General features: G+C 34.2%; 1 protein-coding gene across 6 annotated transcripts in view; it reads left to right on the plus strand.

Annotated features, from left to right (window-relative positions):
* The window catches only part of PIK3C2G (phosphatidylinositol-4-phosphate 3-kinase catalytic subunit type 2 gamma), a 355118-nt gene that overhangs the window by 7525 nt on the left and 320418 nt on the right, over positions 1–27175 (plus strand). For all 6 annotated transcript variants that reach the window (XR_007154196.1, XM_047868249.1, XM_047868251.1 and 3 more), the window contains exons 2-3: positions 18472–19230; positions 24669–24751. Coding sequence is in view for 5 of the 6 variants with exons in the window: in XM_047868249.1 (XP_047724205.1) it covers positions 18553–19230; positions 24669–24751 (761 nt within the window). In the remaining variant the exon portion in view is untranslated. The remainder of the gene's footprint in view (positions 1–18471; positions 19231–24668; positions 24752–27175) is intronic.

Below are 27175 nucleotides of genomic sequence, written 5' to 3' on the forward strand. Positions count from 1 at the left end.
ACCGCTAGCGGGAGAGGGGCAGAGCAGGGGCGGGGGAAAGACAAGGAATCTGAAACAGGCTGAGCTGTCAGCACAGAGCCCCATGTGGGACTCAAACTCATGAAGTGAGATCGTGACCTGAGCTGAACTCAGAGGCCTAACTGAGTGAACCACTTGGGCACCCCATGAATAATGTTTTTAATGTGAGACTAAACTTTTAGTTTCTTACATTTCAATAGATCATTAAGCTCTTTTTTAATTAACATCTCCCTTTCATCCAATTTCTTCTACATTTTTATGATGCATTTTATTGCTATATTATTTTGTATGTTATTTTCACATTGTATTTAATCAAACACATGGTTCCTTCATTTTATAAAATATAGCTTAAGTTTTTTTTAATGTTTATTTTTTTTTGGAAGGAGAGAGAGACAGTGTACGAGCAGGGGAAGGGCAAAGAGAGAGGGAGACACAGAATCCTAAGCAGGCTCCAGGCTCTGAGCTGTCAGCACAGAGCCCGATGCGGGGCTCAAACTCAGGAACCGCAAAATTATGACCTGAGCTGAAGTAATATTCTTAACCAACTAAGCCACCCAGGTGCCCCAAACTTAAGTTTTTATACAATTTACTTAGGTATACTATAGCATATATTTTTCAAAAGTAATTTTTCCTTTTGTGTCTTGATTGCTAAACATTTTATTTCTTACAAAATATTTTCACATCTTCTGTGTTGATTTTTTTTCTCAATTACTCACTTTTTAGGAATGAAGGTTTTCTCCACTGATTACTCATAAATAATATCTTTAGCTTTTTCTATTTCCCCCTTTTTTTATCTGGTTGCTGTTAGAACACATTTGTTAAGTTTTCAGCTAGAGGAACAGTAAATGCGAACACAGTTACTGGTCACTAATAGCCAATTTCACTAAATTCTGGACTTCATCTATCTTGTTTTGTTTTCTGGTTGACCACTTTGAGAAGGTAAACATATTTCTAGGTAATTCTAATCAATATACAGTCCTTCTGCCAAAAAATATCTACTTTTGCACTTTCTCATGGGACTCTCTCATCTCCTTTTCCCAGATGTAGTAAACTAAATGCTTAGCCATTGTAGCCTCTGGATATTTGCATTAATGCAAATTTTAGTTTTAGAAAACATGCAAAAAGGGGTATGGTAGAATAGCCCTGGTACAGATATCCCCTTTTGGGTTGTAAGGAGAGCTGATCAGAACCTCGAACTGTCAGGCAGTAGCAGGGAAATGAGTCATCTCCTTACCTTTTTTTAAACTGGCAGATTTATTCTCCTTCAGGTAACAAAGCAAGTGTCAGCCATTTTTTCTCTTCTATTTCAGTTTGATCTACTTTGACTTCCATATGTTGAAAATTGGGGTGATCAAATGAATGGTTGTCAGTCCTTTTTGCTGGTACTGTGAAACTGCAAATAGATATTGTTTGTTTTTTTAATTTTTTTAATATTAATTTTTAAAATCACGTACTACCAGCCAGACACCATTCTAAAAAAAGTAACTGGACTGATCTTAAAAACCCCAATTTATTTTATTATTATTATTCTGAGATTAGGGAACTGAACTCATTTACTAAACTCACAGTCTGTCAACCAACTTTTATTGCTATAATTTATAAGCTTCTCAGGATGTTTTAAAATGTTCTGATTTTGCCTTACTGTTTATTTTTTTTCACTTAACCTTTATATACTGTTCAATAACAAAAACTCAACCAAGTAAATTTTAAAGATCTAATTGGCTTTATCAAACAATTCATAAATCAGGCAGCACCCCATGTAGCAAACTGAGGGGTGCTTTGGGGAGTTGTACAAAATGGACAGTTTTTATACAAGGAGGGTGGGGCAAGAAAATTATTAGCAAAATAAAATAATTGTTTCAAGCAAAGCTGCTTCCCCTGGGGGAAAGGCTAGGGTTCTTATGCAGATTACCTAGTCTTCCTTTTAGGGTGGGAAGGAATGGAGAGGGTTTTAAGCATTGGTGTTGATGGAAAAATTCCTGGCTGACCAGTTAAGACCACATTTCTGGGAGAGACTGAAATTGCAATTATATTAGGTATGAAGCCCTGGTTTGGAAACTAGGTCAAAGTGACATCATTTTGGGCCTGTTTTCTTTTTAACAATACTAATTCACTTAACTGTTATACTATGTTGATTTTTAAATGCATTCTTATTGTTGTAGCTCCTATGCAGTAAATAATATTATGTATGCCTTTCAGATGTATGTTTTAAATGGAACACACATATTTTAAAGAAATGCCTTGTGGTGTAGGAGTTGATACAATAAGCATGTCCTTAGAAGCATTACAATTACCACTATGATTACATTGTAATGGTTTTACCTACACTTGTCTTTTTAAAAATTTCTAGGCTCTCTCTCTAAATCATATTCAAATCAAATTTATCATAGCGAAAACTCTCTCAAAAATTCAGTTGAAGTTATATTTCTTGAGAACTTATATCTTGCACTAATGGTAAAATATCACTAAGTAGACATTTCTTCAAACCCATAATATTTTGAACATTTAATTCACCTAGAAGTCTGACTGTATTTGGTGAAAAACATGGACATGTTTCTAGCTACTAGAACAGGAATGGATACCATATGGCATGCGTGTCTCCACTCTCCTCTTCTGCATAAGGACAGACCTTGGTAACAGGGCATTATCACTCCCTGAGCTTTGCTCGCCCACACAATTCTTCTCAAACCATGTCCTGGAAAGCTACTACCATGTAATGAGATTTCATTTGTGAGATAAAACTATTTACCACTTTAGTTTCAGATCCACATTAGAGTTCCCCCAAAGAAGAAACTGTTTTTGATTTCCTTATAACAAATATTTACAGAAAGGATAAACTTTTGCAAGTTTGGAAAATTTGGCTAAGCTATATTAGCATGTAGCAATGAAGCTTAAACTAGATGGAAATAAATATGACAATAAATAAATAAGTAAATAAATATTTTATAGTGGGTTTTTTTTGATGTTTTAGTTACTTATTTTGAGAGAGAGAGCATGCAAAGAGAGAGTAAGGGAGGGGCAGAGAGGGAGGGAGATAATCCCAAGCAGGCTCCATGCTTAGGGGGGAGTCCAAAGTGGGGGACTCGATCCCATGACCAAGAGATCTTGACCTGAGCAAAAATCAAGAGTTGGGCATTTAACAACTAAGACACCCAGGTGCCCCAATATATTTTAATTTATTTTAAAAATGCCTAAACACAGGGACGCCTGGGTAGCTCAGTTGGTTAAGCATCCAACTCTTGGTTTCGGCTCAGGTCGTCATCTCATGGTTGGTGTATTTGAGCCCCACACTGGGCTCTGTGCTGATGGCACGGAGCCTGCTTGGGATCCTGTCTCCCTCTCTCTCTCTGCCCCTCCCCTGTTCGCTCTCTCTCTCTCTCTCTCTCTCTCTCTCAAAAATAAATAAATAAACATTTTAAAAAATTTAAAAATATCTAGACACAGATTTTTAAAAAGTCAAACATAAAAATTTATATATTGGAGGATAGGGTAGAAAAGCAATTTACTTTAGCTTCATAGAACTATGTTTAGCCCCTAGAATTTTCCCAAGGACTATTATTGTTTTCCAAGAATATATTTAAGGGTTAAGTTCCTGTGTCAGATAAAATAAAGTAATCCAAATGATTGTGGATCAGGATACTATGAAATTTAGCCTAGTTATGTAACTGTTCATGGTTTTATTCTATAGACAGTTTGAAATAACAGAGAACAATCTATTGTGGGTACTTTATAATGAAAATATATAATGTTTCACAAATATAAATCCTTTTAAAGAATAGTCTCATATTCTTTTATTTTTTTAAGTTTATTTATTTTGAGAAAGACAGAGATAGTGCGAGTGGGGGAGAAGCAAAGGGGAGAGAGACAGAATCCCAAGCAGGCTTCACACTGACAGTGCAGAGCCTGATGCAGGGATCCAACGCACCAACTGTGAGATCATGACCTCATGGCCAAAACCAAGAGTCAGACATTTAAACGACTGAGCCACCCAGGCACCCCAGAATAGTCTCATAGTATAAAAATATAACTTTGATGTGCCTGAAATTGTTTACTATAAACATACTAATATATTGTTATTTAAACAGTACTAAGGTATTTAAATTAAACAGCTAATTTTAAGAGCTAGATCAGAATTAACTAGTGTTTTGTATTCCATGCCCCCTCAATATAAGAAGAATGATGGAAATTCCAAGTCGTAAAATATAGGGAGAGGCACTATTTTCCAGATGAGATTTAATCTATACAAGATGGGTTGTTGAATTCTTTAGCCTTCCTTCACTTCCTTTTCCTAAAGGGAAACCTGGTTCTCCCCAACGACCTGCTCCTTTGAAGCCCTCCTCTGGAAATTGTTCATTCTCTCACACCCCACATACCAAGGAACAGGAGGCAAGGTTAACATTCACCAGACTGCCACTGCCTTACAGGTCATTCATTTCTAATGCTTTATACTTAAACAACAGTTCATAGTTCAACTCTACTCTTCAGAACCCTGTGACATCTTGTTCTACTGCCTATGTCCCTCCTACTTACTGACATCCACTGACTTTGTTCCTCCACATCTATTAGGGACTTTTGCTCCTAGTGCACCTGGTTGAGTGTCTGCATTTCACATTCTAACTCCAGGCCTCCCAGAGAACTTGAAAACCATTTCATCATGAATGTTCTAAATAAGATGATTTCTTTTTCTTAATAATAAAACAGTCATGTTTTGTTTTTGTTTTGTTTTTTCTGGTCTCACGGCAACAGAATAAGGAACCACATTTCCCAGCCTTCCTTGCAGTTATTTATTCAGGCAAAGGGATGTGAGAAGAAACATGTGCCACTACCCAATGCGGTTCTTAGCAGGGAGCCACTTGCCTTTCACTTCTTTCCCTCTTTGTAGTACCAGAAGTGCACACAGTGAGGTGATAGTGGCTTATGGTTTTCTCCCTACTTCTCAGACTACTTTGTACTTCTGCTTTTGGGGTCCGTTAATTAAATACGGGTTGTCTCCCACATCAGGGTACCATTTTCAGATTGATTACATCTCTTCTTAAATAATTAAATCCTCCTTAAGCAAGGCTCGTGGTTTCAAATGCAAAAATTACCTCCTGAATTAAAGAACTATATGCACAAATATTCACTCAAAATCTTAGGTTAGGTTTTATATAAATCCTCAAGTTCTACATACCTTTTTTTTGATGTTGTTTTAATTTTTTTAATATTTATTTATTTATTTATTTATTTATTTATTTATTTATTTTTTAATTTTTTTTTTCAATGTTTTTATTTATTTTTGGGACAGAGAGAGACAGAGCATGAACGGGGGAGGGGCAGAGAGAGAGGGAGACACAGAATCGGAAACAGGCTCCAGGCTCTGAGCCATCAGCCCAGAGCCTGATGCGGGGCTCGAACTCACGGACCGCGAGATCGTGACCTGGCTGAAGTCGGACGCTTAACCGACTGCGCCACCCAGGCGCCCCTAATATTTATTTATTTTTGAGAGAGAGACAGATTGCGAGCCAGGGAGGGACAGAGAGATGGAGACACAGAATCCAAAACAGGTTCCAGGCTCTGAGCTGTCAGCACAGAGCCCAAATGGGGACTCAAACTCACGAACCATGAGATCATGACCTGAGCTGAAGTCAGATGCCTAGCCCACTGAGCCACCCAGGTGTTCCACAAGTTCCACATATCTAAAAATTCAAGCTACCTATTTCTTTTTTAAAATGTATGGTATCAGCAATGATATAAAGCAAACATACAACTCAATGTGCTATTATAAGTTGAATAATCCTCTAACCACCCTCCATGTCAAGAGACAAAACTTTCCTGCCACCCATAAAGCCTTCCATGCACCTCCCCATCACAATATCTTTCCTCTCCCCACAAATAAACACTCTTCTGCTATCACATTATATTCTTCTATATAGTCTCATCATCCAAATGTATATACATAAAGTATATAGTGTATACTTTATATAGTATATATGTATAAAGTATATACATAAAGTATATATAGTGTTGTTTTGCCTTTTTTTCTTTGGAAGAGGTGGGTGGGTATATTTTTACAGTTTGTTGTTGTTGTTGTTAATGTATTTCATCTGCATTCCTTCTTTTCTTGTAATTTATTTGTTGAAGAAACTAGTTTGTTTTTCCTATATCAATTTCTATCCTGTGTTTAGTTTAATTTGTTCCTCTGTCTTCTGTGTTTCTTGAGCACTAGTGATTGGATACAAAAGTTTGACCAGATAGATTAATGTTAAGTTATTTCCAAAACATCTTTATGGTAGTTTTGGATTCTATATCAGGGTACAAAATGCCTGGCTGCTTTCTTTTGTGATGTTAGCATCCACTGATGCTTGACGCCCAGATTTAATAATTCATGACTTACTGTAAACCATTGATAACACAATTTTATCATTCATTCTTTATTTATTAATTGCAATACTTCTACAAGTAGAAATTTTTCTCATCTATTACTTATTCAGTCTTATTTCATATAAAAAAAGACAAAACAAATGGTTTAACGGTGTATTCTATTAACCCTATGTTGTACAAAGGCAATTAATTAGTTGTGTGTGTATGTGTGTCATTATGAATGTATGCATTTAAACACGTTTTGTATGTTTTCGTCCATTTCAGTTATTGCACTTATTGGCCAATGGGAGCCTTTTCAAGTTGGCTTTCACTTCCTATTGGTACACCCTTGTATTCTCTGATATCTTCCTTACTAACTACAATAATAGGATCTCTTACACTCATCTTATATATTCTCTAAATCAGAAATCAGCTGGTCCTCCAAGTAGCCCTACTGTCTTTCAGTGGGTAGTATTTCAGTATCACAATCTGGATGTTAGGGATGCTCACTGATATTGAGATGGACATTTTTTTCTAGGCCTTTCCAAGGAAGAAAGCTGTAGATACATAGAGACAGAAAAAGAGAGAGAAAGATTAAAAAAACAAAAACAAAACCAAAAAACAAAACTTCATGAGTTCATTCTGATGCCTTCAGTTCTGATTCTATCTCAAGGGCACTGGGGATGCTAGAATTACTCATTTGTGTATCCAGCATTACATACTTTTCATTCTCTTATTTACTCTTAAGATACACTCAGAGGAATTGAATGAATTACTGCTTCAACTGCTTTATCATGTTTCAGACTAAAATTTTAACAATACTTAGGAATCAAAACATGCTTGAAACCAGGTCTCAATGACTTGCAAGAAATTATCTCTGATGTACTGGACAATATAAACAAAAACATACACAATATATCAGTCTTAAATATGTTATTCATGAATTTTACTTCTGTTTTTTCTAAGGCAAAATAAGCTTAACAGTATTCTACATAAAATTCCCCCAAATAAAATGAGGCCTGTGTCTATTAAAGTAATTCTCACATGGTATAGTATTATAAACTTGTATTATAAATTTAGACACAATATACCTACTTGAGGGTAAGAGCTCATTTTTGTATTCTAAGTGTTTTGTACAGTGCCTAAGACAAAATATACTTAAAAAACAGGTACTGAACAATTAAATCTTCAAAGAGTAAATAGGTTGATCTTTGAAAAACACAGGTTTGAACTACATGGGTCTACTTATACACAGATTTTTTAAAAAATAAATACATTGGAAAAAATTTTGGAGATTTGTGACAATTTGGAAAAAATCACAGTTGAGCTGCATAGCCTAGGAATGATGAAAAAATAAGAAAAAATTAGGCATCTTATGAATGCATAAAATATATGTAGATATAGGTATTTTTTATTATTTACTACCATAATATATTCACAAATCCATTATAAAAAGTCAAAATTTATCAAAATTTACACACACACACTTACAAACCACACACACATGGCTCTATTCAGTTGAGAGAAATGTAAACAAATGTAAAGATACAATATTAAATCATAAAATTAACTATACTACACACAGTATTACTATAATAATTTCATAGCCACTTCCTCTTGCTATGGTGGTGAGCTCAAGTGTTGCAAATATCCACTTAAAATACCATGTGATGCTAATCATTTCTACGTGAATAATTGGTCTCTCCAGTAAACTGCATATTGCAGTAAAAAGTGATCTTTTGAGATTCTCACATATTTTTCATCGTGGTTAGTATAATATCATGAGCCTTGAATAACACCATGGGGCCCATACAAAGTGTCACCAGTGATGCTGGAATTTCTCCCAAGATGCAGAGAACAGTCATGACATTACAAGAAAAATTTGAATTGCTTGATATGTATTATAGATGGAGGTCTACAGCTACAGGTGCCCACCATTTTGAAATGAATGAATCCAATATATCGACTACTGGAAAAGAAAAAAAATAATGAGAGAAAGAAACTTTGTGAATCCATGACTGAAGCTACACCAGAAGACACAAAAACTTGGCACTTTTTGTGAAATATTTTTTTATCTCATATTCAAAGTGCAGCTTTTATGTGGCAGCAGGATTGCTAAAAGGCAGGCATACTTATATACCTTACATAGGCAATATATATTGCTATGTCTAATATGACTCAAGACAAAGCAAAGTCATCATATGACAACTTAAGGCAAAAGAAAGGTGGAGGACCTAAAGCTGGAGAATTAAATGCCAGCAAAGGATGGTTTGATAATTTTAGAAATAAGTTTGTCTTTAAAAAAATGTCAAGATAACGGGAGAAGCAGCTTCTGCTGATCAAGAAGGAGCAGCTCCCAGATGGCATTAAGAAAATCACTGAGGAGAAAAGATATCTGCTTGGGAAGGTTTTTAATGTAGTTGAAAGTGTCCTATCCGGGAGAAGAAAAATACGAATTTTTCACGTTATCTTTTATTTTTGATGTCTAGTGTTAATAACATGTATAACATCTATAGTGTGTTGTATTACACAAGACAATATTGATGTAGGTTCTGACAGATGATTCATTTTTTAAACAAAGGACTTAAACTTTTTGTGTAATAAGTACAGTACAGCACTGAAAATATATTTTCTCTTCCTTATTATTTTCTTGGTAACATTTGCCTATCTCTAGCTTGCTTTTTTAAGAATACAGTTATAATACATGTAACATACAAAATATATGTTAATCTACCATTTATGTTATTGGTAAGGCTTCTAATCAATAGTAGGAGGAGTCAGCATCCCTAACCTTTGCATTGTTCAAGGGTCATCTGTAGATGTATGAATAAATGAGTTCATTTATTCAAGTCAGTATCTCCCCAAAACAAGAATAAATAAATAACAGCTTCAAATTTTTCATATACAAGAAGCTTTAGGCAGTCTAATGAGAAGTGAGGCTTCTATAGAATTATACATGTATAAGAAAATGTCAATTATTCATGTAAAAAGGCACCTAATAGAGACTTTTGGAAAGTAATGTTTTCCCCAAGCACCTCTTGTCTCCACTTAGGTGAAAATACTATCATAGTTCATGATAATAATAAGACGTTTACCTTGTCATCACCCAATTCCAAACTAGACATAATGTAACTTATATATATATGTATATATATATATACACACATATATATATATGCATATATATATACGTATATATATATACATATATATACGTATATACATATATACACATATATATACGTATATATATATGTATATATATATAAAAAATTCATTGTGGTCTTATTTGTATTTATACAGCAAAGTGAGCTTAGGAAGTTCCAGTTTATGTCTAGCTAAAATATGAGCATCTCTGTGTCTGCATGATAAAGAAAGATGGTAATTTCAGATCATCCTTACAGCCAAGAGTTTTTTTTTCAGGAACCAGGTTAGCTCCGTAGCTCTGCAGAGTTTCCCTCCACCTTACTGAAAATACAGATGGTTTGGCTTGATTAGACTTTAACATGTCTTATGTTGCCACAATCTTGATCTTCCATGACATTTATATACACCTTAAAAACTGGTACATTTTCAATGGCTACAACTTGCTCTCTGAAATAAAGATCATTTTCTTCAACCTCGTAATTTAATTCCCCTACCGTTCTCATGTCTCCTGTATAGACATATTCATTCAGTAGTGTAGAGAAGTTTTTGAATCAAGAGCAGACACTTTCGGACATTTTCTTTGTTCTTCGGTAAAATAAATATTTTTGTTCCCATTGTTGCGGTTTTGTAACCCCAAGACTGGGCTTATTTGGATGATATCTGTACCTCTGTAGATTTAGTAAATGGAAACAGCTGACAGGGGCAGCCTTTTCTCTGATAGGTGCCTAAGTTCTGTTGGCACTTTTTCCTTGAGGCCAAATGAGTAACTAACCCTCAATGAAAACTGATTTCTGAACATTTTAACTGAATGGAACGTTATATGCAATTGCAGTAAACTAAGTTTTCATGATTGACATCTTTTAAATATCCTGTTTAAATTCAGCTGAATGTGCCAACGAAGACTAGAGGACTATTTTTGTGCTGTCTGCCCTACTTCCGGTTTCTGATTTTCCAATCAATTAGGAAGCAGCTTCCAACTTGCACATTGTATTGATTTTATATTGTTACTGTAACAAATTATTACAAACTTAGTGACTTAAAGCAAGGCAAATTTGTCATACAGTTCTGTAGGTCAGAAATACAATAGTCTCATTGTGTGGAAGTCTATGTGTCAGAAGGGCTGTGTTCCTTTCTGGAGGTTTTTTAGGGAAAAATCTGTTTCCTTTTGCTTTCTAGCTTCTTTCTACAGGCTCTTTGAGGGCACCGAGGTGGCTCCGGTGGTTAAGCATCTGACTCTTGGTTTTGGCTCAGATCATGATCTCACAGTCGATGGGATCAAGTCCCCCATTAGGCTCTGCACTGACAGCCCAGAGCCTGCTTGGGATGCTCCTTCTCCCTCTCTGCACTCCTACTTGCACACACTCTCTCTCTCTCTCTCTGTTTCTCTCCCTCTCTAAAAAAATAAATAAACATTATGGGTATTGAAGAGGGCATCTTTTGAGATGAGCACTGGGTGTTGTATGGAAACCAATTTGACAATAAATTTCATAAATAAATAAATAAATAAATAAATAAATATTGAAAAAATTCAAATTCCTTAACTCTGGCCCCTTTTTCTGTCTTCAAAACCAGCAAAAGAAGGTTGAGTTCTTCTCAAATCGCATCACTCTGACCTTTTATGCCCCCTCTTCCCCTTTTAAAGCTCCTTGTGATTATGTTGAACCCACTCAGGTAATCCCCCTATTTTAAGGTCAGCTGATTAAGAAATTTAATTCCATTTGCAACCTTAGTTTCTCTTTGCCATATAATCTAACATATTCACAGGTTTCACGTATTAAGACATGGAGATATTTGGGGAGGCACTATTCTGCCTATTGTACATATTTTTTATGGTTCTGAAGAGTTTATTTGAATCAGGAACCAACAGCCATGTTCTCTCAATTATGGTGTAATTATTTCTAATCTGTATGTACAGCTCTGCCTCAAAGTCAAGGTATATGAGTTTCAATTATTTTATTCATTACTTCATAATGCAGAGTGTACACACTGCCAGCTGGTACCAAATAATGTTTCTATTTGTTTATAAACTAAGAAATAATTTAGCTTTTGATTGTGTTGGTAAAGATGGGATTTAAAATTATTAGAAATTCCTTAAAATCACCAAATTTAATATTGAAAAAGTGAATCTGGAAGTTTTTTTATTATATTTTCAATACAGGTATTTCTCATTCTTTGTCTCATGATGACGAGATTTTTCAGAGAGGCATCTAACCCATTTCAAGTTTTAGTGCTGTGAGAAATGCTTGAAAAAATATTGTTATTAATAAAAATTTTAAAGTTCTCAACTCTTTTCATTAGAGAGAGTTTGAGCTGAATTAATACTGTGTTGCAGTGTCTAAATTCAGCCATGTTCTAGATGTTGTTTTTGTTTACTTATTTTGAAAGAGAAAGAGCAGGGGAGGGGCAGAGAGAGACGGAGAAAGAATCTTAAGCAGGCTCCACACTGTCAACACAGAGCCTGATTCAGGGCCGTGAGATCATGACATGAGTCAAAACCAAGAGCTGGACGCTTAGCTGGCTGAGCTGTGCAGAAGCCCCATATGCCTCTCTTTAATCCTTGCTTATAACAAATCTGTAAACACAACTTGGAGACCTTTATGTGCCTCAGTTTTCTCATTTATTAAGTAGTAATAATAATATCCCAGGTTGAAATGAGAAATAAATGTGTTAATACACGTAAACATGTACATGTATATAGAGCAGTAGCACAGAGTTGGTCTCAAAAAATGTTAGGTATCACTATTATTATTAACAACAAATGGTACAGTCTAAAGGAAACTTTAATTTCATGATCAGACCACTGAGACCTTTAAAGACCTCTTTTAATGGCTCTACAAAATTAAAAAATAATTTAAAAAACTCTATCAGTTCTTTGAAGCCACTAAAAATTACAAGTCACTTTATTTTTTAATGTATAAAGCAAAAATCACATTTTTTTGTTTTTAAATTTTTTTAAGTTTTATTTATTTATTTTGAGAGAGACAGAGACAGCATGAGTGGGGAAGGGGCAGAGAGAAAGAAAGAGAGAGAGAATCCCAAGCAAGCTCCATGCCACATGCACAGAGCCTGAACCCATGAAACCACGAGATCATGACCTGAGCTGAAATTAAGAGTTGGATGCTTGACCAACTAAGCCACCCACCCAGGCGCTGCATTTTTTTCACTTTTAAATTAAATTCTTTTTTATCATTGATTTTTTTTCACCATGATAAGTATACTCTTTAATATCCATGCTCTATTTCCCCAAATTCCCCACCTACCTCCCTTCTGGTAACCATCAGTTTGTTCTCCATAGTTAACATCTGTTTCTTGGCTTGTCCCTCTCTCTCTTTTCCTTTGGTTGTTCTGTTTCTTAAATTCCACATATGAGTGAAATGATGTGATATTTGTCTTTCTATGAGTGACTTATTTTGCTTACCATTATGTTTTCTAGCACTACCCATGTTTTACAAATGGCAATATTTCATGCTTTTTATGGCTGAAAAATATTCCACTGTGTGTGTCTCTGTGTGTGTGTGCATGTGTGCGTGTGTGTGTGTGTGTGTGTGTGTGTGTGTGTATACCACTCCATTTCTCTATCAGTGGACACTTGGGCTGCTTCCATAGTTTGGCTTGTTGTAAATAATTCCACAATAAACATAAGGGTGCATATATCCTTTTGAATTAGTGTTTTTGAATTTTTTTTATTTTTTATATTAAATATAATTTATTATCAAATTGGTTTCCATACAACACCCAGTGCTCACCACAACAGGTGCCCTCCTCAATGCCCATCACCCACTTTCCCCTCTATCCCACCCCCATTGTGTTTTTGTATTTGGGTGGTAAATATTCAGTATTTACTAGATCATAGCATAGTTCTGTCTTTAGCTTTTTGAGGAATTCCCATACTGTTATCCATGGTAGTTACACCACTCTGCATTCCCACCAACACTGCAAGAGCGTTTTTTTTTTCTCCACATCTTTGCCAATAGTTGTTTCTTGTGGTTTTGATTTCAGCCATTCTGACAGATGTGAGGTGATATTTCATTGTAGTTTGATTTATATATTCCTTATGATGAGGGATGTTGAGCATCTTTCCATGTGTGTGTTTATCCATCTTTCTTTGGAGAAATGTCTGTTCATGTCTTTTTAATTGGATTATTTTTTTGTCTGTTGAGTTGTATCAGTTCTTTATATATTTTCGATACTAAATCTTTATTGGATGTCATTTCCAAATATTTTCTCCCATTCAGGAGGTTCCCTTTTAGTTTTGTTAATTGTTCCCCTCACTGTGCAGAAGCTTTGCATTTTCATGTAATCCCAATAGTTTATTTTTGCTTTTGTTTCCCTTCCTCAGGAGACATACTTAGAAAAATGTTACAGCTGATGTTAAAAAGATTACTGCCTATGCTCTCCTCAAGGATTTTTATGACTTCAGGTTTCACATTTAGGTATTTAATCATTTTGAGTTTATTTTTGTATATGGTAAAAGAAAGCAGTTTGGTTTTATTACATTTCATGTAGCTGTCAAGGTTTCCCAACACCATTTGTTGAAGAGACTGCCTTGTTCCCATTGAATATTCTTTTTTTTTTTTTTGTCAAAGATTAATTGACAATATAATTGTGGGTTTATTTCTGGGTTTTCTATTCTATTCCATTGATGTATATGTTTATTTTTGTTTCATTACCATACTGTTTTAATTACTACTGCTTGGTAATATAACTTGAAGTCTCGGATTGTGATACCTCCAGCTTTGTTTTTCTTTTTCAAGATCGCTTTGGATATTCAAGGTCTTTTGTGGTTCTATACAAATTTTAGGATTGCTTTTTCTAGTTCTGTAAAAAAATTGTGGTTGGTATTTTGATAGGAATTGCATTAAATGTATAGATTGCTTCGAGGAGTACAGACACCCAATCCATGAGTATGGCACGTCTTTCCATTACTTTGTGTCATCTTGAATTTCTTTTATCAGTGTTTTATAGTTTTCAGAGTACAGTCTATCACCTCTTTAGTTACATTTATTCCTAGATATATTTTTTGGTTTTGATGCAATTGTAAGTGGGATTGTTTTCTTATAAAAAAAATTATTTTTTATATGATATGGAGAGACACAGAGAGTGAGCAGGGGAGAGGCAGAGAGAAGAGGGAGACACAGAATCCAAAGCAGGCTCCAGGCTCTGAGCTGTCAGCACAGAGCCCGATGCAGGGCTCAAACCCACAAACTGTTATATCATGACTTGAGCCGAAGTTGGACACTTAACTGACTGAACCACTCAGGGCCCCAAGTAGGTCTGTTCTCTTAATTTCACTTTCTGCTTCTCTGTTATAAGTATATATGAATGCAACCAATTTCTGTTGATTTTGTATCCTGTTACTTTACTGAATTCATTTATCAGTTATAGTTTTTTGGTGGAGTCATTAGGGTTTTCTATATATAGTATCATGTAATGTGCAAATAGAGTTCTACCTCTTCCTTACCAATTTGGATCTTTTATTCTTTATGTAGTCTAATTGCTGTGCTTAGGGTCTCCAGTACTATGTTGAATAAAAATGTTGAGAGTGGACATCCTTATTTTGTTCCTGACCTTAGGGGAAAAGTTCTCAGGTTTTCCCCATTGAGTACAATGCTGCTGTGGGTTTTCATATAAGGCCTTTATGATGTTGAGGTATGTACCCTCTAGACCTACTTTGCAGAGGGTTTTTTTTTTAACGTGAATAGATTTTGTACTTTGTCAAATGCTCTTACTGAATCTGTTGAAATGATTATATGGTTTTTCTTTCTCTTATTGATGTGACATATCATGTTGATTGTTTTGTGAATATTTTTTTCATATTTTTAAAGTTATATTTATTTATTTTGAGAGATAGAGGGCAAGCAGGGGAGGTGCAGAGAGAGAGAGGGAAACAAAATCCCAACCAGGCTCCTGTGCTGTCAGAACAGAGCCCAATGCGGGGTTTGAACCCACAAACTAGAAGATCATGACCTGAGCCAAAATCAAGAATCAGACACCTAACTGACTGAGCCGCCCAGCCACCCTGATTGTTTTGTGAATATTGAACTACCCTTGTATCCCACTTGATTGTGGTGTGATTTTTTAAATATATTGTTGAATGTGGTTTGCTAATATTTTGTTAAGGATATTTGCATCTATATTCATAAGAGATATTGGCCTATAGTCCTCTCTCTCTCTCTCTCTCTTTGGTGTATTTATCTGGTTTTGGTATAAGGGTGATACTGGCCTCACAGAATGAGTTTGGAAGTCTTTCCTCTTATGCTTCTCGCAATAGTTTGAGAAAAATAGTTGTTAACTCTTCTTTAAATGTTTGGTAGAATTCGCTGTGAAGCCGTCTGGTCCTGGACTTTTCTTTTTGGAGAGTTTTTTGTTTCTCATTTCATTTTTGGTAATTGGTCTGTTAAATTTTCTATTTCTTCCTTCTTTACTTTTGATTATATGTTTCTAGGAGTTTATCCATTTCTTCTTAGTTGTCTAATTTGTTGGCATGTATATTTTCATAACATTCTGTTACAACAGTATTTCTGAAATGTTTGTTGTTATTTTTTCTTTTTTCATTAGTGATTTTGTTTTTTGCTGATCTTTTCAAAGAACTTGTTTCATTAATCTGTCTTATTGCTTTCTTAGTTTGTGTATCACTTACTTCTGTTCTAGTCTTTCTTATTCCCTTCCTTTTGCTGGGTTTGGGTTTTATTTGTCACATTATTAAAATCACTTTAATATAGCCACATTTATCATATTTAAGTTAAGATAGAGCAGGCTGGTCTAAGGAAGACTGTAACAGGATATTGACTCTGGTTGTCAGAGTTAAATTCATACCAGTGACAATCCTGAGTTCCATGACAGAGACAGATGAAGGAGTCTCATTTGTTTTAATGAACCATAGTATTCACTACTAATGTGAAGATTAAAAAATGGCAATTCCTTCACTAATGTGAAGATTAAAAAATGGCAAGAGACTGTGGCTAGATAATGTGACCCATGAATTAGGATAGCTTAGAATAACAATTTATAGATTTTTTTTTGGTTAACACTTCATTCTATGCACTTCTTAAAAGTGTATATCTCTTAAAAGTCTTTCCCAAACCTGTCAGTTCAATTCTTGACTGGATTGAACTAAAATATTTTTTGCCAAATCTATCAGTTCAATTTCTTGAGCAAAGTAGTACAATAAATCTAATTCACTTATTTCTTAGGGGATTATGAGTTTTAAGTAAATCTTAGCACTAAAGGAAAAAAATTCAGTTGCCATTGCAAAACACTGATAAAGAATCATATTTGATGGTGAATCACTATCATAATTATCCTTTAACTTTTTTTATTCTTAACACATATAAATAATTAAGGGAATTAATAAACTCATAAAAGTGAAAGGAATTAATCAATTCATATGAGTGACACAAATATTTTTTTATTTCATTTTCTTATAACTCAATTATAATTTTGTAACTTATTAAATCATCTGTTCAACAAATACAAACAAGCAGTAAACCAAACTTTTGGTTTACTGAGTAAACCAATATCTCTTTTGGTTTACTGAGCTATAAGTGGGAAAGGTTTACATGGTCTAATGATCTAATTAATGGGAAAGAGAAATCTTACATAAGCAACATCTATAGAGGTTATCCTAAGGCAGCACTAAAACCACTGGAAAGCTATATCCAGAGGAGATACTTGGTGAGTCTTTTAAACATATCATTAAAATATTAAAAAGTGGATTATAGGACACAAGGAATGGATACAGAAAATGTAGAAGTAGTTTCAGATATAACACCACATTCCAGGAGAGAAGAAAAAAGTTTTAGACCAAGATTGTGGTGGTGGTAGACAGAGAGAGCAAGATATCCTACAGGAACTGGCAGTTTATTTTATACTGAAGAATAAAAATGAGGGAAGAGTTAAAGATGAAACTCTGGTTTCTGGTCTGAGCAACTGAGTTGATGGTCAAGTCATTTTCCATCACAGAGAACACTGGAATAGGAGCAGGTTTTTGGATGACTATGATCCAAGTTTTAGACTTTCTTTTGGAGGTTAAGAAAAATTTCCAAGTGAAAATATTGAGAAGGTAGTAATAAAAATAGTCAAGGCTGGAGCCATTGACATAGAAATGGCACTTTAAACCACAGGAAGTATGAAATAACTTAGAAGGAGAGAATAATTGAGAAGTAAAGAAGCTCTGACAAAGGTCAGGTGCAAAGTGAGTAACAGGCAAAGGAGTCTTTGAGAAAGAATAAACACAGAAGGATTCAGAGAGTGTAGTATCAGAGAGAGTCCAAGTAAGAAACCAAGAAACTTTTAAATGAGAAGCATGGTGAATGGAATCAAATATTGTAGAGAGATAAATTAAAATAGAAAGTGACCAATGTCAACTGAATTTACTGACATGAAGTTTTTGGTGAATTTAATGAAAAGTCACTTTGGAGAAGTTGAAAGAAGTTTGCAATTGTTTAAAGAGTTTTGGGAAGGGGAAGAAAGAGTCTAGCCAACCCACAAGATAATTGGTTATGGAAAGAAGAAAAAAGTTAAAACTATGTCTAGGAATGGAGCAATTGCTCATCAAAGAGACTGTTTAGCTAATAAGAGACTTTAACATGCTAGCATGCTTGTAGATGATTGAATACAGAGGGAGATAATGATTCTATGATGACCGGATCTTCAGTAGGTAAAGGAATTCAAAGGGATTCCCCTTGACTTTTGATTGATTCATGAAATTCCTGTCATAATTCCTGTCATAATTCATGTGGACTTATTTTTTGCTTATAGGAGTTTCACAAATCTAAAGTCAATAGTCCCCCAACAGACTTTAATGTTGTGAAACCTAATGGAGTTTTAGATTATTCATGAATCATTTCATTTACTAAGGAGAAGCTTCAAAACAATTGTTTATATTTATTCATCATATTCCTTTCTTGCAGGTTCTTTTATTCCTCATTAATCGAAGAATTTTTTTTTCTTTTATGCTTTTTCTAGGAAAATTCCTATCATCTTTCATAATATCACCAAGTCAATATCTGGAGCAGAATCAATCCTCTCAGTTACATAAAATTAAAAATGGCATATTGTTGGAAAACAGATCTAAATACCAGTGAATCACATGAAGAGCAGCATGAGCACCAAGAATTTCACTCTGTAAATCAGTCCTTTTTCCCTAGCCACGTCAGTCTGGGTTTTGATCAGCTAGTAGATGAGATCAGGATTAAAATTCCATTCTATCAGAGTGAAATTGAAGAAAACACTGTTTGTGTACCCCATGCACCAAACTGGGACTCAACAAGGCATTCATTACATGAAACACACCAAATACCCTTGAATGAATTAACTTCTCAGACCTCAGAACTCTCCTGTCACCAAGTTGGGAAAACACCAGTAATTGGTTTTAGGCGCTCTGTGCTACCAAATCCTGAAAATATGAACAAACAAAGCTCTTGTGGAAACCCCATAGGAAAATATCATGGTGGTGATGATTACAGAATAAATATTTCAGCTCCATCATCCACTAGTCTGGATAAAATTAATTCACAGAGAGAATCAGAAAATGAAAATCATAACTACCACATAGGATTTGAAAGTAGCATCCCTTCTACATATCCATCCTTCTCAACTAACTTCATGCCAAAAGAAGAGAATAAAAGAAGTAGAAATATGAACATTGTGAAACATTCTCTGATGCTTTCTGAAGGTTCTTTTCCACCCAGGACCTGGGAAAGTACACAGCCAGAGAATACAGAGGTATGTATGTATCACATATGTTGGCCTAAAAAAAAAAAAAAAAGAATCTGAAAGAATCATTCAATAATGTACTGGATTAATTTGGTAATGAGGGTCATTCACCTTAATAGGAAAACGTATTGATATTATTTGTAAAAAAAATAATTTATTATTCACAAATTCTGTGTTCCCAAATTAATGACTTTTTCTGAAGAAAAAATTAAAACAGTACTTCATTTTAAAGTTCCAATTTCATCAAAACCAAATAAAGTGTTACAGTCCTTACATTTTATTTGATAAAAAATATAATTGGAAATTTTGATGAAAGTAATTTTGATTCTTACTGTATTATTATGCATACATAAAAAACACATACATCTCATTTGATTGATATTTTTGAGTCACACTGTCATAAATTAAAACTTTATATCATTATGGTAGGAAAAATGTCCTTTTACCCAGAGACTCCTAAATTATGCTGTTGGCAGGCAACATCTATTGGGATCATTCCAAGAGTAGGAAATTAAGCAATAATTGTGCACTTCATCCTAATGGTTTCATCAGTAGTTCTCCAATCAATTTAGTTACCACAGAGTTTCTTGTATAATATTTGAATATTTCTCTGCTTACACTAAGTCTAGACACAAGCGAAACTGGAAGTAAACAGTAAAAAAAAAATGAAACATTATTGCAGCTATAATTTCCAGGGTGAAGCAAAAGGACTCCTCATTTATTCAACAACCATCATATTCTTAAAATATACATGATATACTAGGCATAATGAATGCAAAGAAATGACATGACACTTGAATTCAGAAATAGCATATTGCTCAAATTAACTTGCCAACAAATAATGGCAACAGAGTAAAATAACAGATAGAATGAGTTCACAGGAGAGGAAATACCTAATTCTGAGGCACTTGAGAGGAGGTAGCCACTCAACTGATCTGAATTAAAAGTCAGTGAATTTGGGGTGCCTGAGTGGCTCAGTATGTTAAGCAGCCAACTTTGGCTCAGGTCATGATCTCATGGCTCATGAGTTCGAGCCCTGCATTGAGCTCTGTGCTGACTGCTCAGATCCTGGAACCTGTTTCAGATTCTGTCTCCCTCTCTTTCTGCCCCTGCCCTGCTCAAACTCTGCCTCTCTCTCTTAAAAATAAATAAACATTAAAAAAATTTTAAGTCAATGAATTTTAGGGACATCTATTTATGATCAAGGCAAAATATAACTTAGAATATAACTTCTCCTGATTTCAGATACTGAACAAAAGGCTGTATAGGACACCGTCCTTGAGGTCAACTTTACCAAAGTTTATCATTTTGATAAACACCGCAGTGTTGCATCAGCCTCACTTCCTCATGGGGGCACTTTCTTGCTTGCAGAGCAGGCTAGTAAAGCCCAGTCTGAGCAGCAATATCGCTAAGTTTGAGCAGGCACAGCAGGCGGAGTGCCAGCAGAGGTATGCAATGGGCGGGAGTCAGAAACCTGTATGAGATTTACTGTAGGTTTTTGGACAAGTGATTGTGTTTAGCACACATGAGTACAAGTTATGTAGTATAAGTTCTAATTCTAATCTAGCAAGAGAAGGCACTGAGCTGAGTTGTAGTTCAGGCATTCAATTGAGATTACACAAAGCTATCTCTTTTTGTTTGTTTTGTTTTATGTTTATTTATTTCTTTATTTTTAAGAGTGAAAGACAGAGCATGAGCAGAGGAGGGGCAGAGAGAGAGGGAGACACAGAATCCAAAGCAGGCTCTAGGCTCTGAGCTGTCAGCATACAGCCTGACACTGGGCTCGAACTCATGAAACGTGAGATCATGACCTGAGCCAAAGTCGGACGCTCAACCAACTGAGCCACCCAGGCACCCCATACCCAAAACTATCACTTAAGAGTGTTAAACATATACTCTAGAGTGAATGCTGCACCTGCCAAAATAGATATGGCCTAACAAAAAATAAAATAAAGGCTAAAGAGACCAAAAAGATCTTAACTGCCTTCCAGGGAAAAACTGTATACTTTGTAAAAAAGACAACACAATTTATAGTGTGTCATCTATAATGCTGAACATATAATAATAGATGCATAGATATGTAAAGAAGCAGAGAATTTTGACCCACAATCAAGAAAATAACCCAGTCAATTCAAAGAGATCCTGACATAGTTCAGATGTTGAAATTAACAGAGACTTTAAGGTGGCTATCACTGTTGAAGTAGATAAAGTAAAAGATGGACATAATGAGTAGGCCAATGAATAATCTCAAGAGGAAGCTAGAAACTACAAAAAAATAAAGACTATGCATTTTCTAGTACTGCAAACACAGTATCTGAAATGGAAAAATCACTAGGTGTACTTAAAAACATATAGAAGATAACAGAGAGGAAGATAGTAAACTTGAAAGAAAAATAAGAAAAATTATCCAAACTAAAGAAGAGAAAATAAAATGATTATATAAAAATGAGCAAGGACTCAAACTTATGTGACAAGGAAGCTGATAATATGGACAATTTTGGAATGCTAGTGGAGAGGAGAGGAAAAATAGGAAAACCAACTTAAAGAAATAATGGTCTGACCATTTCTCAAATTTGGTATAAAATGTCAAATTATAGATCTAAGAAGCTGAACAAGTCCCAGACAGAGTAAATACAAAGGCAATCACATGTAGACAAATCATGCTCAAATACCTGAGAACAAAAGGTAAAGGAAAATCCTAAAAGAGAGCAGAGAGGGAAAACATTTCACACAGGAGAACAATAATCTGAATTAAAGCAAATTTCTATCAGAAACAATGGAAGCAAGACAACAATGGAATTACATTTTAAAATTATTTTTTAAGTTTATTTATTTATTTTGGGAAAAGAGAGAGAGAGAGAGAAAGCAAGAGCGAGCACATGCCTGCAAGTGGAAGAGGGGCAGAGAGAGACAGGGAGAAAGAGAATCCCAAGCAGGCTTTGCACTGTTAGCACAGAGCCCAACACGGGCCTCATCTCAGGAACCGTGAGATCATGACCTGAGCCGAAATCAAGAGTCTGATGCTTATTTAGCTGAGCCACTCAGGTACCCCAACAATGGAATGACATTTTAAAGGATATATATCCATATTTATACACACACAAAATATATATACATATATATGTATGTATGTATATCTATACTTTTGTATCAATTGAGTATATACTTCAAAACATAAAATAAAATAAAGATATCATATAAACAAATGTTGAGAGAAATTAGCCAGCTAACATGCACACAAAAATACTAAAGTGCTTTGAGTACAAGGAAAATGACACCAGATGGAATCTAAAAATGAAAAAAGAGCAGTAAAAATGGTAAATATATTAGTAAATAGGAAAAACTACTTTTAAATTTTGATAGCTGTTTAAAGCAAACAACAGCATTTAACTGAGAGTTATTTTATATAGAGAGATGAAAAATACATGACAACCTAGCATAAAGGATGGAAGGGGTAAACATTATTAGCTATTATGAATTCTTACATTCATTTTAACTGCATTGGTACAGTATTAATTCTAAGTACACCATGATATGTTAAGGATGCATATAGTCATTTCTAAGTATAGCTATTAAAAAAAATAATACTGAGAAGAAAAACTAAAAATCCAACAGAATTAAATAAGAAAACAAAATCAAAGAAACCAAAAAGGAAGGGAAGTAAAAATAGAAAAATAAATTATAAACAAATAGAAACAAAATGAATATGGCAGTCTTAAATCCAATAATATCCATAAATATACTCAATAAATGGACTACACATTCTAAGTAAAAGAGAAAAATTGACAAACTAGATAAAAGAAATGTAACTACTACTACAACAGATGAACTTAAGAAAGGCACAAATAAGTTGAAAATAAATGAAACAGAAGATGTAGCCTTTGATCAGCAAACAAAAAGCTCTATTTTATTATTATTATTATTAATTAATACCAGAAAAAGTACAGTTCAAGGCAGAGCATTATTAGAGAAAGAAAAGGGTCATTTCTTAATGACAACAAGGTTCATCAGGAAAATACAACAAATGTAATGTATTACAACAAAATACAACAAATGTAAATGTTATGTACCTAATAATAGCTTCAATATATACAAACAAAAATGACTCCATTTAAAGTTAATCATGTACCCACCTTCTGACTGAGTCACTTATGGATTTTTTCATAAGAAATAAAACACAGGTCCTTATACATACTTGTATGTAAAAATTAATAGTTTTCCTTATAAAAACTATGAACACCCCAAATGTCCATTGACAGGAAGATAGATAGATAAACAAATTATGAAACTGTGAAATATTCATCAATAGAATAGTACTAATTGGCAATAAAAAATGAACAACTGATGTGTGACAACATAGAAAAATTTAAAAATATATATCATTTAAGTGAAAGAAACCAGAAAGGAGCACACACACTTAATCTATGATGTTAGAAATCTGAATAATCTGAATAGTAGTTACCAAATAAATGTAGTTTGATAGAAGGAGATGTGGGGGAACTTCCTAAAGTGATGGAAATGTTCTATATTTTTATTGTGCTGTTGATAGCACAGTTGTATACATTCCTCAAAACTTATATTACTTAAGATTCATGCATTTTTCTGTATGCATTACCTCACCTAAAAAATCCACATAAATAAATAAATAAATAAATAAATAAATAAATAAATAATAAATACAGAATGAATTGAGGGATGTAGGATGGGATAACCCAAAATGTGCCACTTGGGCATAAAGTTTATTTCAAGTTGAAAGTAATAAATACACAGCAGATGCAGGAAAAACTTTGCTTCCCTCATAATTGCCTGAATTTACATTGGAAAGAAGAGAATTATTAACAGAGACTCCCCTTTACCCAAGGAATTTATCTAGAAAATAAGGCAACCTTTGTTTTCAAACACATCTTTTCATCTTCTTGTGAATGGCTTTCCTCCCCTTTGTGTTCGCAGACTCCTACCAGTCTCTTTAGCTCAAATAAGCTTCAAGTTGCCTCATTGTCTTTGGAATCTCTTGTGTGGATTCCCCATACATACATATATATGCCTGTTAAATTTGATTTTCTCCTGTTAATCTGTCTCACGTCAATCTGATTCTAAATCCAGCTAGAAGGACCATAGGACGGGAAGTTCTTCCTTCCGGACAGAATCTTTTTTTTTTTTAAGTTTATTTATTTATTGTGAGAGAAACAGAGACAGTACAAGTGCGGGAGGGGCAGAGAGAGAGGGAAAGAATCTCAAGCAGGCTCCAGGCTGTCAGCACAGAGCCTGATGTGGGGCTTGAGCCCACAAATATGCCAGCTCCTGACCTGTGCCGAAACCAAGAGTCAAACACTGAGACAACCCCGGTGCCCTTCGGACAGACTCTTTAAAACAAAATTAAAAATGTAGAATTGTATTAATGTTTTCTCCACATCAAACCATATTAATTTGACAGTTTTTATTTTAAGCTGACAGGTTGTTCTATTCAGCTGGTTGAAGTACCTCAAGGCAGTAATAAGAGTCTGGCCTCCTTCTGCGACAAAGTAAAAAAGTGAGTCTTGCTATTTCATGAAACTTTGAAATTTCTGTGCCGGCATAAATTTGTCTATTTTATAACAGCACTGAACTGATTAATTTTGAATACAAAATGTTAAAGTTTTATATATTTTAACAGTGAAAAATATAAATTCATGACAAATTAGTTCATTGATTCACTTCTAGTATTGTTTTTGTTGTTTTTAGTCAAATCATTTTATTTTCTTGATAATTCAGTTAAAGTTAAATGTTTAATAATTTCAGACCTGCCCTTGCTATTTGTTGACAGTTTAGTTTGCAGTGAATTAATTTCTTATTTAGTGGCATAACTGACTGACTTCTCTGGCTCTGTCCCAAATTAGCATAGATTTATCCTTCCTACCTGGGATATACTATTTAGAATGATGAGACTGCCCTCCTTTTAATAACTCAATCTTACCTTGAATGAATTTCCAGAATAATGAACAAATGCATGGGTGTTTGTCCACTGAAAAACTAATTTGTTCATTAGAGGATATTACAAAAACATCACTGGTCTCCTTTTTACTTATTTAAAATGAACTTATAATATAAAGCTAGCTTCTGTTTTTTAAGACCAATTTCTTATTAGCAGTTAAAATTTATGTAACCCCATCTCTTCTGCTGCTAGGGTTCCCAAAAGCTTTGAAAAATTCATGCATTTTCCTTCTCTTAATTTTTATCTATTTATAGCTACTATAAAAATAATAAATATACATATAAATAAACTTTAACTTATTTATCAGCTATAGCAGCTTCCAGCTAAATGATCACTTGGGACTAAAGACTGGAATCATTTATTTAATAATTAATTTAAAGGCTATTTGAATGACTAATAACAAGTCCATGCATGAGAGAGATTCAAAAGTGGAACAAACAAACAGAAAAGCAAGGTCTCTGTCCTAAAAATCTTGTAACCCTGCTGGAAGAACTGAAAGGCATACAGACAAAAAAACTAAACTAAACTAAACTAAACTAAACTAAACTAAACTAAACTAAACCTAGCTGCTCAAATCCATGAAAATATTTAATAATTAATGTCTTACTCTTGCTCACAGAAAAATAAAATAAAATGACTCTTTGGATTGCTAAATTACCATCTTTAAAGATATCAATATTGATTCTTTTAGGAATAAACTACTCACTGTCACAAACTGACAAGCATTGCCAGGAACTTGACATTTTATATCTAAGATATGATCATTTCTACCCATTAAGCATGAGCAATAGCTCATCTTAATATCACAAGATATCACTCAGTATAAATCCATTGACAAAACACTTATTACTAGTCCTTCCCATCACTTCCTTTTTTAACATAATGTAATATTCTCAGATGAAGTCTTCTTGTGGATGTAATAGTGACACAAAATACTTTATGTGATGGTTTGTCACTAGCTCATGGTGCATTTTCTGAGTTCCTAAATGTAATTTTTCTCAATGGTTCCTTTCAAAGTAACCATGAAACTAAAACAGATGACCAAATAATAATAAACTTTAGTGTAGTGAAAGGAAGAGATAGGTTATATTTACACATACTTATCTTGGTTTTCAATAATCCTTTTTGATGTATGCTCATATATAAAATGATTAAATTTATAAATGCCTAATTATTTTTTACACATACTATTCATCCAACAACAACATATTGAAGATCTACTATGTACTAGGCACTGTCCAACCCCTCTTAATTCAAAAGAAGGCCAAATTGAGTTTGAAAGCCAGGTTTTTTAAGAGGGTCATAATAGAATGGATTTATGTATCTAGTTTAGTCTGTTTTTATTTAATATTTAAGCATACCTAAAATGTTTGTAATATTCCTGTTATATACCCTTTAAAGAGAGTCTCTCACTTGTTGGATCTGGTTTCTTTTTTTGACATGCTTTTAAGCCACATCTTTCAAGCAATGTGTCATATTTTTGTAAAAAATACAATAAAATGGCATAGCATATGCAAAGTTCTGGCCACAGTAGATGCTCAGCAAAGTTTTAGGAGAGAATAGGTCATAAATTTGCATTTTAAATTTATTTCTTGAAAAACAGAAGAAGCTTAAATCATGTATGCGTGGAATAGTATCCTATCATATGGTGAATACTAAATCATGAAACTCCTCCACAGAAGTTGGAGTCTAGATCTTTATCTTCGGGTATAAGAGAGGAGAGACGCCCAAATATTTATCCTGAACAATGGGTTTTCAAACCGTAGCTATGGAGCAGCAGCAGTAATGGCTTACTTGGAAAACTGTTAGTAGGGGAAGTGAAGATTCCTCCACAGATCTATTGAATCAGCAAATATGAGGATGGGACTCAGAAATAGGTGATTCTGGCACATACCAGCCCATGCACTTTTTCATTTATCAGGCCCCTCAAGAAGGGGCTGTTTCTGTGGAATTTAACAGCATAGAAATTAAGCTATCTCAGTG

Source organism: Prionailurus viverrinus, chromosome B4, assembly GCF_022837055.1.
Source record: "Prionailurus viverrinus isolate Anna chromosome B4, UM_Priviv_1.0, whole genome shotgun sequence".
Lineage (NCBI taxonomy): Eukaryota > Metazoa > Chordata > Mammalia > Carnivora > Felidae > Prionailurus > Prionailurus viverrinus.